At 37.7% G+C, this 18576-nt stretch overlaps 1 protein-coding gene across 1 annotated transcript; it reads left to right on the forward strand.

Moving 5' to 3' along the window:
- The first annotated feature begins 7557 nt into the window (after nt 1–7557).
- Nucleotides 7558–18576, forward strand: LOC108365490 (uncharacterized). The gene is made up of 6 exons (XM_017619527.1): nt 7558–7958; nt 8060–11627; nt 11675–12811; nt 12909–13486; nt 13551–13604; nt 18232–18576. The coding sequence occupies exons 1-6, from the start codon at nt 7925–7927 to the stop codon at nt 18393–18395; spliced, it is 5535 nt and encodes a 1844-aa protein (XP_017475016.1). The 5' UTR covers nt 7558–7924; the 3' UTR covers nt 18396–18576.

Genomic DNA, 18576 nt, shown 5'->3' on the forward strand with positions numbered 1-18576 from the left:
TTCAAGTAGTTTATATTTTCTTAGCCTGTGCAAAGTTACTGATACCGTATCTGCGGCTTGATTAGAAAAATTCGCTAAAGCTAAATGTGTGACAAGCATACAGAATGTCTAGTATTAGAGAGACTTAGCAGCAGCTATTCACAGCTAGTTAAACTGGTGTTTTTGATTAAGTTTAACTTCCGCGAAATTGATTGTTCACATTAAGTTTAGTTAAATAGTTGGACTTGGCATTAAAAATGCAATCTTTAGTGGTTAAAGGGTTATCAGTGATCATGTGAAAAGAACTTACTTACTTACTTGGATAACATCAAACCACACACTTCACATTTCTTTTTAGCAATCAAAATTGAGACTCAGAAGTTGTGCGATTATTCGAAGACAAGCATTGGAAGTTGGTTCTTGTAGGATTTTTCTGACCTTCAACATACTTGATTGGCTCTAGTTATTGAATATTCTTATTTGTTTACTTTAACTGACAAATACGTATTTTTGCAGTTTTCGAATTCTTACATACATGCATGTATGAAGGGAGAGTGAGACGAAATATGACCTTTTGAATAACTGTTAAGGCGACAAACAACAGTTAGTGCCTAAAGGTATGCTACACCACCAATCATCTGTTATTAAACTGGCTACAGAGCACTTTTACATGCTTATACAGTATGCCCTCAGCAAAACGAACCGTCAAAATTTCGGGGTGTTGAGTTACTTGAATTGATTGCAATAGCTGAGTTACAAAAAAAAAAAAAATTTAGCCGAAAATAGCAATTTAAGGTGCGAAACAGAATATGGAAACTAAAACAATATTATTCCTCACAAAGCAAAGTAAGAGTGCATATTAAATAAAATACATAAATATACAAAAACTTGTCCGATTTCGAAAAAAAAAATGGCTAGCTTCCGAAAACCCAATTAAAGTATAAAATAATTCCTCAGTACAGTAAAAACAAGCGCAAAAAGTAACGCTGAATTTCTAAGTTCCATGCCTGTTATGAATACAAGTGTAGTCCCGTCTGAACGCAATCTTATTTTGTATTTTGGTAACTGCCAATATGTTGAGCAATCTAGATCGGATTTTTGTCGAAATTCTGGTACAACATATTTATTCTATTCACCAGTAAGAATTCGTAAAAATTTGTTAATACCAGCAAACAACTGGTTGAAATTCACGCAAATCACGAAATGGAATTTGACGGTTTGGATGTTAAAAATGGTAAAATACGGCTACATAAACTTGTAAGAAGTAAGTAATTATTCGTTTAGTCAATAAACTGTGCAGAATAACACTAATTGATCAGTTTTCTTACGTTTTTAATTTAATACTGTTGAAAGTAAAAAAAATTCTATGAGCTATTTGTCTAACTTGCAAGTTTCTACAAATTTTCTGTTCGCGTACTATTCTGGATATTTCTCCCTTGTGAGGGAATAGAGGACAATTCGCAGGAACTTTGCTGCAGGATATTTTTTACTAGAGATTTTAAACGAATACATCGTCCTGCTGTTAAAACACAAATGCTTGCACGTGTTTGATGACAGTCGCCATATCACCCATATTTCAAAAATTTCTCTTTTATGAGATTTGTAGCTGCCATGCTTTAAAACAAGGCAATGACAAAATTTTTGTCACCAAAACGATTTTTTTTTACCAAAGGTTGACTTTAAATCGACTTTTCATTAATTGTGCAATTTTGTGCAAATTTTTACTATTTTAACCCTTGATACATAGATCGAATAAAGCTTCCTGAAGAGATCCGATTTGTACACGGTGATATACAATGCTTATATGAAAATAGTGATATCTCATTTTTTTTTTTTTTTNTTTTAATTAAGTTTACAATGTGTAAAATGAAAAGTGTACCCAAGACTGCAATCTCGTTCGGAAATGAGACGGATACGACCACTGATTGATAAAGGCCGGAAAACTAGCGATTATCGTTCGTCAAAACAGGCATGATTTTCTATTATGTTAGACAGCCATATATCGTATCTGAACTTTTTTTTTACCAACATCCATTTTCGATTTTCCTTTCTCTAAATCATCCCAATTACGCACAGTGCGATGCCTAAAAAGGAGGGAATTCATTTTAAAATAAATGTTACACTTATCGGCTTCGCTGAGTAAATCTGCGCTAAGTTCTACAGTTTTTATTAATTAGTATCTTTATTTATTACTTATAAACTTCTGTTCATGGCGGCGGTCGTAACCGTAAATTCGCTTTTCTAAAATCATTTGTTCTGTTAGATATATAAAGTTTTCCAGTAGAACCACAATATGTACGAGTATGCACATGAGAAGAAAACTATATTTACATTTTTAACCGACTTAAAAAAGGAGGAAGTTATGAATTCGCCGGAATATTTTTTTTATGTATGTATGTTAGCGAATAACTTTGGACCACGTTAACCGATTTCTATAAACATATTTTTTTTTTTTAAGAAAAGGTGGCACCTTAGAGGTGGTTCCATATTTATTTGGTTTAGATCCGATCATTGGATCATGAAGAAATTAACGGTAATATTAACTTTTATATGAGAATTGAATTGCGTATTGTTTTTTTGCTTAAAAATTACTTGTATTAGTTCAGCTCGACACGCTAGAAACAAGAACAATATATGTAGAAGAATCGTGCAATAACTATCAACTAAAAAAACCACCATGAAAATACCTTAACCGGAAAAGTTGCAGTTAATGAAATTACGATACAATTTATACATAAAAATAGAGCTGTAAAAAAATATATAAATATCTATGTACATCTATTAATATAAAAATTGACAATTATTAACTAAAAGATATGTATTAAAATTGTGCGCGGTGCGCTTTCTAATAAGAAAAATAATAATTAGTGGCAAACCAATACTAAAGCGGATGCGACTGGAAATTTAACTAGAGAAAAATATATACGTACATGCGTGTATGTACATATATTAAAATAAATTATAGCCGTTAGATTGAAGAACTAAATACATATGTATATGAAAATGTAATACACCTTCAATTACGCAGCAAAAATGTGTGCGCCTAAAATTACGCAACAGACTTAGCAAGGCCATAGTAAACGCATGAGAAACCAACCAAGCAATACATATGTATAATAAAATCAAAACTTACATGTGTATGTATGTATGTAATTTTTGCCGCCTAATTTCAAATGCCCATATTTTGCTTTAATATTTATTTCATAAATAAAATATATACATATGTATATTCATATGCATGTATGTATACATAGTTTGCTTGAAATAATTGGAAAAAGTGAAACGTCATGCCAAACATTATCAAATAGACATGATAAATGCATATTACACTGTGCAAGAGACATTTTCGCACAACTTCGTTCTTGCAGTACTGATATTTTCGTATGTATGTAGTTAAGTTGAAGCCTTCTTTTTCAGATATTAAAGGCGATGTGTACCTATTACATAAAAGATCTACAGCAAATGTATGTAGATACATTAGGGTGGTCCAAAACCAGTAAAGTCTGAATTTTAATGCTCTAACCCCCTAGGATTGTTCTATATCGAAAAAATATACCCCCATTTTTTTATTTTGGAATCAAAAAATATTTAGAGGTCGCTCACAGCGCTCAAAGTTTTCCATGCATTTTATATGAGAAAAAAAAACAACGTTTCGTAGAAATTGTATCGAATTCTGGAAAATCAATATTTTTCGATCGGAAAACTCTGCTTGTCAGTTATGTTTAATGGTAGAATCCCGAATCGGGGTAAGTTCAGTTGAATAATCTTCGGTGAACCCTAGTAAAATTTTCTGCTTAACATTTTTGTAGAAAATTTTGGACCTCTATCTGTCACTTTTAGTGGTATAATATGGAACCCCTTTAAAATAAGGGTTTAAAAGACACGCTTTGATAAAAGGTAGAGGCTTAAAATTTTCTACAAAATAAATTGCTCGCCAAATTTTACTGAAGAAGCCTGTGGTTATGATTATAATTTACATCGTTTTATACAAACATGGTATTTTTGATAAGTTAATTCCAGTTTCGGCCAAAATGTCAAAACTTCAACCCTCCGTAAAAGGACACTGGGGTAGTGATGTCTTCGGCAAAGTTGGTCAAAGAGACATCCCCTTTCACAATATAAGATTCCAAATTGAATAGGATCTACGCCATCAGTCTACGCCATCAGTCTGTGTGCGGGGCGAAATTTATGAAGAAATTGGCGAAATTAGAGCATCCTAATCCTAAGTGATGTAAAAAAGTGTGATTGAATTTGACATTGCTCTCATAACTACGACTTGTACTATAGTTAAATTGAACAAAACAAAATTACTCGTTTGTTTATATTTTTTTTTGACGTTAAGAGAGAGCGGCACTTTATACACCTCTTGGTGATAGCCATGCTGCACTCAAACAATACTAATAGGCATTCACAGGGCAGTGAAGATTATAAATACATCTTAATAAGCTGGAGATATGGTTAAATGATCTTTGTCGCTTTTACGACTCGAACAAGGAGAAGCCATCGCATATATATAGCGTGGAATATGTTGCCTTCGTATTGATCTCGTACACCTCAAAACCCATTCGCATTGCTTGCCTATTCAATTTGGAAAAAGCAGAACGTAGCTTGCCGCACAATTCCTCGTATACGCTATATGCAATAACACGTGTAATGTAATCCGATAGCAAAAAAAAACTCGTTTTCCTCAACATTTTTGAGGGGATTTCTAACTTGACTTACCAAAGTATATTCCGTTTAGCTGCATTTACTTCCACTGCAAATGATTTGGTGCACTTAAGTGAAATGTGCAGCAAAGTGAAAAAAAAAACAAAAACTGTGATTTATTTTGTTTCAATAGATACTGTTTGTTTTTCATGAAAATTTGTTTAAAATTATTTAACGCGAATAATGCCTCTTTCACAAAAGTCGCTACAGGAGCAGTATTATTTTCTTCTGGGTCTTCATCGCCACTACTTATTTAAGATGAGAATACATCGTACAGGGTCGCAAAAGGAAGGATATGTCGTAAGCAAAAATAACCTTCGAAAAAATTTAACTGCTGGTAAGCGAAGTATTTTTCGTACAAATCGAAGAAAACTTACTCCAAAACAGGGCTGTTAAACGGAAAAGGGTTGCTAAGCGGAAATGCAGCTAAAAAGGCGAAAATTTCGTACAAAATCCATTTCATGAAGCAGTATTTTGGCAAAATTGTACACGTAAGCGAAAAATTCACCTAAGCGAATAGGCAGCTAAACGGAATATACTGTATGAGCTTCTAGCTTCTAGCTAGTGAGACGGGGTAACCAAAGCTATTTTCTTTCTGTGCCTTGGTGGATACGAGGCATTGCGCGCTAAGCGACGAAAACGAACTCTGCGCTTTTTGGCGAAGATTATGTGCATCAAGAACTTTATAAAGAGAAAAGTACATGTCGATTTATTTCCTCAGCTAGAAGAATTTGTTCTAACATTAAAGTAAAGAAATTACACTAGACAGTGGGATACCTTGATTGAAACCTAGTTTGGTTTCGAACGTTTTCGATGGGATTTTCCCTATACTGTCGGATCAACGCCATTTTACACAACCGTATTAGTTTTTAAGGGTTACCAAATTAAGGAAATTTCTTTTCGTGCAGAAAATTATATTAACATCGACAAAGAGAGCCGAGTCACAGAGGCCTTTTCCAAGATTTACCAGATATAAAGCCACAGTTGGTTGGCGGTAGACTTCAGTTTTTCACACAACACGATCACTAGGATATTAAATACGATGCTCAGAAAACTGATCCCGGTGGTTGGCGGATATGGCAGAGTGGTCCTTCTGAAATTCCAGTTGGCGGGCACACTTTCGTTCAATCATAGTCCGAAGAGATGTTCGAGGATGCTGTAACTAAACGAAAAGTTGCAGGTCTTAGTCCAAAGTCGGCCGGATTAGCCGGGGATTTTTATTTCTAAAAGTTCTCTTTTGACCTTCAATGATGTAGTACAGTGTTAATCGCATGTATGTACGTAGTTATAATCGACAACGCAAGCATAATGCTAATAAGAGCATAATAAAGCTTTAATCTAAGTTTGTAATGATAATTAGTAATTGTGAAGAAAATAAATAAAGAAGGGACATAGTTGAATAAAAAATAGTACACATCACATTGCACATAAACTATTTACCACGATGGTATAATGTTGCACGCTTGTAACAAGTTATATGAATGTATGTAGGTATGTCAATAAAGTGGGCAGATGTTAAGCATAAAACAACAAAACAGTGCATATGTATTTGCAACAAGAATTATATATTTATATTATGTAACTATGTGAGCTGCATTCTATTGTATGTATTAACTGTGAATTATTTTATATTTGTAAATGTATCGTATTTTTTTAGAATCCCTTAACTGAACTCTGGACTCAATAAAACGCTACCGTAAAACGTGTTTAAAAAAACCTATATTTGTGATCGTGTTATAAAATCTTTCAAAAACTTTGCTCAGACCGGGAAATACAGGGTGGTCCATACAGTGGGTTTTTCTATTATTATTATTTTTTTTTTTTAACAAGCCAAAATGCAACATGTGGAATGCGGAAAACCTGGACGTGATATTCGAGAGAGAGTGACTGTTTAGTGCAGATTTTGGTGGCATAATTGGCCGATTTTTCTTTGGAAATGCTACTGGAAACGCCATTTCAGCGGTCAGCGGCGAGCGCTACAGGTGAAATATAACCGTTTCGTTGCCGTAAATCGAAGACACGGATTTGGAGGATTTTTGATTTCAGCAAAATGGCGCGCCAAGCCACACAGCCAGTGTTGGTCAAATTTTTATTGTAAGGACACTACTGCTAGCACTACAAATAACAATTGGTTAATTGTAATTGTGGAGATTAACAATTAACAAGTTTTTAATTGGTTTGTGAATTTTATTAAAAATTAACGATTATAAATGCCTACTATATATATAGGCCGGGGACGTGGATATGACAGCCATCCACATCCCAGGCCTGTGGCGTGATTTTCACAGGTTTTTCGAGTGTATTCCGCCTCCTAAATTTAGCTTGAAACCAGCCGTGTATGTGACTGTAGAGCTTTCTTGTAGGCTGAAGACTGCATCGTTTAGCTAATCGTCCCTAGATTAACAGACATTGTAGTGTAGTCTAGGGACCAAAAAATGTTGAGGTAATTAGTTAGGAATATTGGTGTGACCGAATATAGTGTCTTTCTATTTTAATAAGACGTTTAATCTTACGCATGCCTGAAATTTCTCAAAACGGTCCACGGGCAGAAAGCTAAGTAAGGTATCTACATAGGACTTTCGTAAGCGTTCAACGAAAACGAAGCAATGTAAGGACACTAAGAGACTTGTCGAGCTATCGAGACCTTTAAATGTATAGCGTAACTGGAATACTCTTGAATCAGTTTTGGTTAAAGTGCCTGGGAACACTACATCACCGGATTTTTTCACTGCTAGCGTAAAATTTAAATGGAAAAGTATCTTAAGGTGGTGGATAAGGATCCATTTAGCGCACCTCATCAGCTTGGGGCAGCTCCTTCGTCACATAATCGGGATTATCACAGCCATTGCCGCAGTTGTGAAAAGACGAGGAAACGACTTTTGCTATTACGCCGCTTTAAAAAGAGATATCATGCTTTCATCAACGTAAATAAACTATAAGCGGTCTCCCGCCTAATCGGTGTAAATAAATTTTGAAATCGCCTACCGCTTTTTTCCTCAATCATTCTTATAAAACACCTGGCATCACCCATTTTCCATAAATTCGATTGCATATCTGTCTTCTGACATTTCGGTTTTAACCAAAATTTGAGTGAAACATTGTTTTTGAGTTATATTTTTTATAGAAGCAGTCAATTGGTGAAAATCGCCGAAATTTTGTATTATTTAGAATTTATTTGTTAAAATTTCTGGGGAATCAAAGGAAAAAATAAGAAAAAATAAGTGTATTAAATAAGTTAATGGGATTGCGGTATCAGGATCTTAAAGTTAGGGGTAAGCAGAATGCGATTCGTACATATATGTATACGTACATATACATAAATCTATTTCCTGTTTCCCCACATATGTATGTACCTAAATACATTCTCGCGCAGGGGACAGCATTGAACTTGAACGCAAGGAGAGCTTTACAACCGAACGTAATCACAACGGTTATATAAAACGCAGAAAGACCATATTACGTGAACGCTTTGCACGTCCGAATGTGAAGGAGGTGCAAAAAAATCATAAACAGCAACCGCAACGCAGTGCAACACCAACAGCACAGCCGCCGGCAGCCGAATCGGGTCGCAATACCACCGAAACTATCAGAAACTCGCCGAAAAGTGCCGCAGTGGTAAGCACTTGTCGCGATAGATCGCATCTGGAGCGGGCAGTCAATCGTACATCGGTACAGTTGAAGCGTTTGGCACACGAAATCGATAATGAAATTGCTAAGCTGAAACGTGAACGTGACAAACTAATGTTTAGACCGCGTCCGTATCCATTGATGCGCAACGCTGCCATACAAAACGATATTCGTGTGGATGAGGCATTGCCAAAACTAAGCTTAGATCAATTCAATACAATTGCCGATAATATCGAGTTTACGATCGAAAAGTTTTCGAGTCAGCATAAATTTGTATGCACCTCACCACGCTACGCGCGTGACGAACAAACTTCGTGTCGGCCGCGCATGCGCACAATCGGTTTGCAAAAGGATACACGACGTAGCGGCATTGATTGTGAGAATTTTCAAAATATCAAGGCAAAACTTGATACAGCCATAAACTACTCGGCCACCAATCTGGCCAATTTAAAGGCAACAAAAGGGCTGCTCGATCCAGCGCCGCCCAATTGCTATGCTTTTGACTATGGAGGCACGGGTGATGGTCAGAAAGCAATGAAAGTGTACCATTTTCAAAACTGTCGGTGCGCTGGGGGTTTCAATCAAAATGAGAGCAGTTGTCAGAAAGTTTGTGAACACTACAACTGCGTCGATAAATACAATGGCACGCTGTGCAACAAAAACACCTATGTTGAGAAGGGCGTGACGCCATGCAGCGAGTATAAGTACTGCCGTGATGAGTATCGTTATGACTACCCCAAGCAGAACAATTGTGTAGTGCCGATTACGAATGCACCCTGCATACCCTGTGTACCGTATCAGCCATGTCAGCCATGTGTAACCTACTTGCCACCTTGTCCGACATATAGTGAAAGTAAGCCAGCAAAGCCCAAGAAAGAAGTGATCTATGGACGACAACCGAGCGATCTAAATACGAATGAGTTTTATCACCCCACTGGCGCATCGCCCAGAAAGCGCTCACCAACTAAACAACATAATGCAAGGCATTCAAGCAACAAGGAACGTTTGACTGTGGACGTACCTACGGATGGCCGCACATTCGTCGATATTGAGAGGCATGGCCGTACACATAGCAAATCTCGACGAAAAAAGAATGACGTTGAAATAAGTAAGCAGCGAAGTTTCTACCAAGGGTCTTCTCCGGATAAGGCCATGCGGCAGGCGCATGAGCATAAATCTCATGGTAGCGCTGACTCCTCGGAAAAGGCACGCCAAACGAAGAGCAATGAGAAGTTACTCCAAATAACGTTCACAAAAGAAAGGCGACACCAAAACTCATTGGAGTCCGGGGAGGAGCACATGCCGTATGAGGTGCAAGCTTCTACTCGGGAATATTCGCGAGAAACAAAACGTTCCATGAAGAAAATGACGATTACGGCATATAAGCCTTGTAGGCAAGGGGAGAGTGAAGGCAACTCTGATGAAGACCGAAAGAAGAAACAGCAAAGGAGTAAAGACCGAGGTGGTAATAGCAAATACGATGACGAGAAATCGTGGGATGAACGTCTAAGACAAACGGAGGACCGTCCTCGTTTGGGAGATGATTGGCATGTGGATGTTCCCACTATAACAGAGGTTTATGACAACTATCGCGTGGGTGATGCCTGGATAGACGAGGAAGACATCTCCGCCACGCAACCTATAGGCACCCTACATGTTGGAGGCTATAGGGAACTTATTCACATACCACAGAATCGGAGTTATGACATAATGCCTGTACCAAAAGATACAGTTCGTGATATTCCTCCAATCCCAAGTCCAAACCGTGGACAACGTTCAAAACGTGACAGTGAAATCTCGCACAGATTACGAGGAGCGGATACAAGAGGCCGGCCAGGCAGTGTTACCGGACAAGATCCGCTGCTTAGAACTCAAAGAGATTATACTAATGGCATGAAACCGGATTCACTACGATCACGAAATACGGATCTAAGAGAAAGACCAGTCAGCGTCGGCCCCGGTGGTCAGCCTAGAACTGGAAGCGGTTACACTAATAGTACGAAGTCCGACTCATTTACTGCATACGGACTTACAGAGAAACCCAGGCTGTATGAAATGGATAGGTCCTATGCATTTGGTGATGATGATAGTTCTTCCCATAGAGACTACGAACGTCGAACACCACGCGGCGATATACTCGACAGCCAACAAAATGCGTATAAAAAGTATGAACCCGATGGTCCGGCGAATAAAGTGCACGAAAGTAAAGTTCAACCCGCTGCTGGTAACGGGTTTTCCCTAGACAATACATCTCGTTCTGCGCCTGATTTCCAGTGTAAACCGGATCGAATGCATGGTCGTGATCATAGTGTTATATCTACCCCAGGTGGGAAGCTACATTCAGCTCGTGACTATGGACTTGACAGTAAGTTAAGAACGGGCAAGATAAATGAAGCGGATAGTCTACCAATGGGCGCCTTACCACCCACGGACAGTTTAAAATCAGAGAGTAAAGCTACTCCGGGTATAATGGAACAGTCAGACTCTATCCACAGTGGAAAACGGGGGAAACGTGAAGCATATGGACCTGATTCAAAATTGTTTGAAGAAGAAAACGATGCAACAGAAACAGCATCAATAATCTATCGTCCGCGGAAGGGCGAGAAAACCGAAACGTATGTGGCTCCACGTATTTCTAAAACAGTTAATCGCACGGGTAAGGAAACAGAATCCCCCCGTGAAATTCCTGACAGCGGTCAGAAATTTCCAACTGCTATGGAGGTTCCAGAAATCAAAATTGAAGATCTGGATGACAGTGGTAAAAGCACACGAAGTGGTAGGTACCGAGGTACTGACAAATTACGGCAAATAGAGGACCACACAGAGCCAGGAGCAAGGGTAAATGGAGCACCCGATACATCTAGTAAACCAACGACAGATAGTACGACTGATAAAGGTGGAGGACGCATTCACAAAAGTGGCGCATTTGACGAACAATACGGCTCTGGAAGGAAGAAAGGAGCAGCTGCGCCGGATAGATCTCAAGTACTGAGTCCATTTCCCAGTCTTGAATCACCAACAATATACATGAGACCGCGAGAAACAGATTATGGATCTGCTTGTCTACCTTCTACAAGTCACTGCCCTAAAAAGACAAGTCCACGTGTGTATTGCGGCCAAAATGCTGGAGATGTTTACATGTGCAAATCCCGACAATGCTCCCCGCAGAATGTTTCTCCACCATCATCGCCATGCAGATGTTTATCTCCTCATCGAAGCGGTAGCGAAATACCATACGAAAAGTTGGGCGACCAGTACACTCATTCGCCGGTTCGACAATTAGCCGCCACCTCTCATTTAGCTGTGGCGCTGCAGCCAGAATCTGCGACGGGATATTATATACCCTCCTGNGTAAGTTAAGAACGGGCAAGATAAATGAAGCGGATAGTCTACCAATGGGCGCCTTACCACCCACGGACAGTTTAAAATCAGAGAGTAAAGCTACTCCGGGTATAATGGAACAGTCAGACTCTATCCACAGTGGAAAACGGGGGAAACGTGAAGCATATGGACCTGATTCAAAATTGTTTGAAGAAGAAAACGATGCAACAGAAACAGCATCAATAATCTATCGTCCGCGGAAGGGCGAGAAAACCGAAACGTATGTGGCTCCACGTATTTCTAAAACAGTTAATCGCACGGGTAAGGAAACAGAATCCCCCCGTGAAATTCCTGACAGCGGTCAGAAATTTCCAACTGCTATGGAGGTTCCAGAAATCAAAATTGAAGATCTGGATGACAGTGGTAAAAGCACACGAAGTGGTAGGTACCGAGGTACTGACAAATTACGGCAAATAGAGGACCACACAGAGCCAGGAGCAAGGGTAAATGGAGCACCCGATACATCTAGTAAACCAACGACAGATAGTACGACTGATAAAGGTGGAGGACGCATTGACAAAAGTGGCGCATTTGACGAACAATACGGCTCTGGAAGGAAGAAAGGAGCAGCTGCGCCGGATAGATCTCAAGTACTGAGTCCATTTCCCAGTCTTGAATCACCAACAATATACATGAGACCGCGAGAAACAGATTATGGATCTGCTTGTCTACCTTCTACAAGTCACTGCCCTAAAAAGACAAGTCCACGTGTGTATTGCGGCCAAAATGCTGGAGATGTTTACATGTGCAAATCCCGACAATGCTCCCCGCAGAATGTTTCTCCACCATCATCGCCATGCAGATGTTTATCTCCTCATCGAAGCGGTAGCGAAATACCATACGAAAAGTTGGGCGACCAGTACACTCATTCGCCGGTTCGACAATTAGCCGCCAACTCTCATTTAGCTGTGGCGCTGCAGCCAGAATCTGCGACGGGATATTATATACCCTCCTCCCAGCAACAAAAATCGAAAAGTTGTTTATATCTGCGTTCGACTGGCACACAATACTCTGCAACGATTATAGAAAACCAAGATGATCGTTGTGCACCACAATATGTACCCCTACCCAAACACTGCAGGCAGGCATCAGTAGATGAAGCTAAGACTTCACCGTCGCGCTTTCCTAGCGCTTCCCCCTGTCAGGATTTTAAATTGGCTTGCGATTCCGAAAGTCCACAAAACAATAATAAGTTTCNTACCCAAACACTGCAGGCAGGCATCAGTAGATGAAGCTAAGACTTCACCGCCGCACTTTCCTAGCGCATGCGCTTCCCCCTGTCAGGATTTTAAATTGGCTTGCGATTCCGAAAGTCCACAAAACAATAATAATAAGTTTATATGTGACGAAGGGGATGAAGAATACAAGGGGAAAGCAAATTTTAGTAACGATCAATTTAGCGATTCTGAGCAAACGCAAATCATCGTCGCACAAGAACCAAGACAGCAACAACAAAAAGTGTATTCAAAAGGCGCAGACCACAAGAATTTCTATTTACCGTGGCAGCAAGATAAGAAATTTGTTCCTGGTCAACCGATGAGTGATTGCACTGTGACATCTTGGCAAGATGAGTCGCAATCAAGTTTGAAATCAACGAAATATCAAAATGCTGCAGATAGGCGACCGCCACGATTTAATACCAATTTGCAGCCCCATCAAGAAATGCCGGAGGAGGAAGCCAGATGCGCACAAGAAATTCTGCAGTACGAACCGCAATCACGTGCTCAATTCGTGGAACAGAGCTCACGGCAAGACGCGGTTCGCGATCCCTGTTGCGATGAGCGTGAAGAAGGTGACTCTTTTGATTTTATATTTCAATTTGAGTCGGTAAAGAATTGCTTTTTTTTATTTTATAGAAATAAGTTTTCAAAATGAAGCTGAAGAGTCTATGCACGAATGCACACCACGAGGTGAGAATTTTTATAAGTAAACGCCATGATGGGTATAGGGCTATAGTGGTGCGCGGTAGATGGCGCTGAGGTCGATATATTGTTATTGTCTTATTTGGGTCAAAATTGAAACACATTTTAACTACACTAAAGTAAATATTTTAGCAAAAGGCAAATGCGTTAGGTAGCGAAGACCATACCACTTAACATGCAAACAGAAAAATTTTTCCGAACATCCCAATTTCGAAAGTTTTTTTTTGTCCAAACCGAGGGTTAACTTTTTAAATTTTTCGGTGGCACATTCGACAATAAAAAAATATTTTTAGAATTGTTCCACTCGAATATTCAAAATACTTTATTAGAAAAAGTTTAAAGATTTTTGAAGATCTTTAGTTTATTAGGGTGATGGGCACTGAGATCTGGTGCGAGAGTACTGGAACCAAGATGTATTTTACAAAGTGTGATTGAATTTGACATTGCTCTCATAAGAACATCCTGTAAAGTCAAATTGAAAAAAAAATATATATATATGAAATATATATTTTAACTTAAAAGAGAGCCACACCGAGTTGTATATCACACCTTGTTTAATACACCTTGACCGGAAAGGAGTACTTGATTTGATGTAAATGAATTTTAGGAATAAAAAATTTCCCTTGTAGACAAGAAAATCTATATATCATACTTTAAGATTCAGCTTTAAATGCCGACCCCTACGTTCAGCAAAAAAACAAAAACTGCCTAGTAAAAATACTTCAGACTGAGGGGCATACGGCGAACGTTTTTTGTTCTGGTAGACCGTATTCATACAGCTGTGTTCAAAAAAATAGTAGAGCCGCTGGATCATTCCTATCAAACAAGGAACTCAAGTGTTACACATAAAGGATGCATATACAATGTAAAAAAAAGTAGATGATAGATAATAATAAAAATAGGTTGGCGCTTACACATATGTTAGTGTTTGGCCGAGCTTCTCCTCCGATTTGTGGCGTGCGCCCTTATGTTGTCACAAAAAGGGGAGGGACCTACAGTTTTACGCCAACTCCGAACGGCGATTGTATTTTTATGAGAAGCAGTTTTTCATTGCAGAAATACACTCGGAGGTTTTCCATTGCCTGCCAACGGCGACCGCTGTTTGTAATATTTTTTGCGACGTTGCTTTGACCAGGGCTTGAACTCAGGACCTGCGGAGTGGAAGCGCGCACTGTTTACCGCTACACCACAGCGGCCAGAATATTTAATGTTTCATATATTCATGTTTTTTTATATGTGACCTGGTCTACGGAAAGGGGGCTTAGGTGTCAAAAAATCAATTTTCACTTTTTGGTTGATTCGGATGGAAGATGAGATGCTTTTTCACGTGGTGAAAAGCAGAAAATCCTAACTTGCTTAGAAGTGTACTAAAAATGTAGAGAAAGAAACAGTAAACGTCACTTCTTCAGTGTTACTTTTTTAAATCTTCCACACTAGCAACTTACACGATGAACTATAATAATATTCCGACCAACAACAACACTTACTGGACGTCCGGCGCGGAGAACAATTAACGAGATAATGAGAAACTGACGAAACGAGTTGCTTACTTTTAACAGCTTTTTCACAGAAAACTAGTTTTCGCACGTAAGCTCCCTTTTCGTAGACCAGGTCACATATACTAGGGCTTAAACCAAACAATAGTGCTGTTCAAAATAATAGTAGTGGTTACCTTAACGAAGTTAAAAGTAGACATATAGCTAATGTTTTGTACTTTGTTTGTTTATTTGTTTATTTGTGTCTGGTATCTTTTATTTAAAAACTTTTTTAGTCTAATTTGGATAAATTACGTTGTTTCAGAGGGCGGCTAAGGTCCTGATAGCGTCTAATACTGATTTTAACCCATTTCTCTTTCAGAATTTGTTAGCTTGTTGTTTTTGTTAATAGATTTGTAGCTGCCATGAATCTTTTAACCTTTCCCCGCAGACTTTCTTTCCTTTTAGAGCTCGCATATGGAATTCCTCTTTGCCTTATACCGATCATATTTGGACGCAAATAACTTTTTGCGTAGTTAACTGGTATTTCTTGCATCGTTAATCTATTAAGCGCATTTTTTGTTGTTATTTTCCAACATTCATGTAGTACACGTGTTTATCCATAATTGACGTTGATCATAGCGACTGTAAGAAGCAGAGTGTCCAGATTTGGCGATTTCGCGCCAATTTATAAAAATATACAAAACTTAGTTTTCCACGATAATTCTACAGAAGAGGCTAATGAACTGCGTAATAAACTTGGCTTAAAAAGAATATTAAAAGACTGTCAAAAACGTATAATCGCCCTAATCGAAGAACTTTTGAAACGATTACCTAGTCAATTCAAAACTTTTAAAAAAAAGCTTTGATTTTGTCACCAGAAAAGTGTGTGAATCACAAGAGGGCGAGTTTCAGGGACCTGCCAATTCAATATTTGACTTTGAAAGAAAGAAAAGCAGCGGAAACTGAATATTTAAATCTATTAACTTTCGCATGGAATAGCTTCTCTCCGAACCATTCCATCCGACTCTGAAGAATATTGGATAATTACTTACGGAGTGAAAACCGCAACAGGCAATAAAATGTTTGGAAACATAAGTAAATTCATATTATTATCCTTGTCGCACGCACATGCTTTGTTGAGCGCGTTTTTCCCGTAATGAACTCAACAAAAACTAAGATTCGAAATAGGATGAGGTTGGAAAGCCTTAAAGGCCATAAAATAGTTCGAATAAAGTGTTATATGAAAGCTAATAGTTTCCGCTGCAAAACGTTTCCAATATCAAACTTTATGTTATCAAGGTTGAATAGCTCAATATATGACAACAACAGAAATGTATATCATTCAGACACTATAGGTGATTTTGAAGGAATTTTTTTTTTTGTCTTTTTAGCGCCGAGCTCTTAAAAGCGGATTGTGCGATTAATCAATTAATATGAGTTATAATAAATTTAATAATTACGCAGTCATATTGCAAAATCTGTTGAAACAAATATTTTTAAAAAGTATGCGTATTTTTAAAGAAAATTGTTTGTTTATCACTATTATATAAGTGATTTGTGTTATTTATTATTACCCTCTGAAGGTATTATTTTCGTTTTTGGTTTTAAAAACTATATTATAGCAAGATCTCATTTTTAAAATAAAAGATTTGTTAAATCGATTTCATGAATTTTATTTAAAAAAATAATTGGCGATTTTTTTCAGAAATTGCGCTTTTTTTTAACAATCTGGACACCCTGGTAAGAAGACATATCCAATTTGAAGTTATTAGTTAATACTAAGACGCGATAACCTTAAGTGGACTAATTCATTAAACCCTTTTGAACGTTGTATTCATACCTCATACATGTGAGTTTTTTTTTGTACATTTTGTCTTGATTTCCTTATCTACGTATTTTTTGTAATTTTACATTGAAACAAGTCTAATAACTTAAAAACATCTAATTGTGGGGACATTTTTATTTGCCTAAAATGTAAGAGCTTCTCAAGTTAAGCACTACTATTTTTTTGAACAGCTGGTTTTTGGTGGGAAATATAGGGAAATTCCTCAAGTTGTAAAGCAGAACATGTCAAAAAGTAGCTTTTATCATTCTGCGCCGTCGCACTGCTATTTTTTTGAACACAACTGTATGTACATATATGCACAGGTATGCGCGTGAGCCACATATATCGAAACAATTTTTTTTTATAACGATTAACCTGGTAGATAGCGCTAGGGCCGAGTTATTTTAAAAAGCATTGAAAATCAGATTTTTTTTTTTTATAGTGCAAATTTAATTTGATACGAGCAGTAGTTTTTGTTAATTAGGAAGTTGTGCTATTGTCCAAGAAGAGTTACACACGTACATATGTATTTGTTTAGACACACTGAGAGACCCGTGGAAGAAATTTAGACCATTTTATTTTTTCTTTTTTGTAAGAGGTGCGTATAAACGTAGCCAATTCACTGTTGATAAAGAGATAGAGATCGTGTCAGCTGATGCGCTCCAAAAGTTCAATCAGCTATCGACGTAAAATCGTAGACCGTGTCAGCTGACACGACCTATCTTATGGGATTTTCATATTAACGAAAACTCACAATCGCATGGCCGTCGCACTGCTCTCTCTCTATCAACAGCGAGTTTGATGTTGAAATTGCGCCCCATTTCATTCCACGTTATAGGACCAACTACTATTTACAGACAAAGATCTCTTATATAATGTAATAGCAGGGTAGACTTCGAGCTATCCAGTTCCCAAGTATCAACTTTCTTTTGGATTACTTCGATGATAACAGGTTTGAAACCATTATTTGAAGAAACTTTTTAGTAATCAACAAGACTTTTTGATTTATGGATTCTTCAAAGTAGGCTAAGACAATTTTTCCTTATAAGTTTTTATATAAACTTAGAGCCGTTAACTTATCTATTTTAAAGTATAGTTAAATCATTAGTTGAACTTAACCACATAAATTTCTATGGAATTTTTTGTAGTTAAGTTTAACTAATGATTTATTATACTATGAGAATGCTAAGTTAACGGCCCTTAAAATTAACTTCATAGAAATTATAAATTTTTTTTATAACTTAAGACCTTCTTACCTGTTTATTTGGAGTGCCCGTTTTATTTATATATTTCACAATTAAATATTTCACAGGTCGTTCTGAATTCGATGACTGCCGTGAGTACCAGGCGATACCGGAATTCACAGGTTGCCCTTGCATGTTCAAAACATATCTAAACATGATAGCACTTTACTATCCGGAATATCGGACACAAATAAGTGATAGTGATTCCGTGATTGAAGATGCTGAATTATAGACTGATAGCTACTATTCGTCCGTATATTATTGTGTCGAAATTTTAAAGATTTTTTCTGCGCTTATATAAATAATTTATGCCGGAGTGTATATTTCGTTGCTAAAATATTTATCAAATGTTGTAATAGCTTGCTCAGCTTTTGTGCTTGTTCACTTTATTTTTTGTACTATAAAAAGAAAAA

Source organism: Rhagoletis zephyria, unplaced genomic scaffold, assembly GCF_001687245.7.
Source record: "Rhagoletis zephyria isolate East Lansing unplaced genomic scaffold, Rhagoletis_zephyria_1.1 Rzeph_scaffold_01890, whole genome shotgun sequence".
NCBI classification, from domain to species: Eukaryota; Metazoa; Arthropoda; class Insecta; order Diptera; family Tephritidae; genus Rhagoletis; species Rhagoletis zephyria.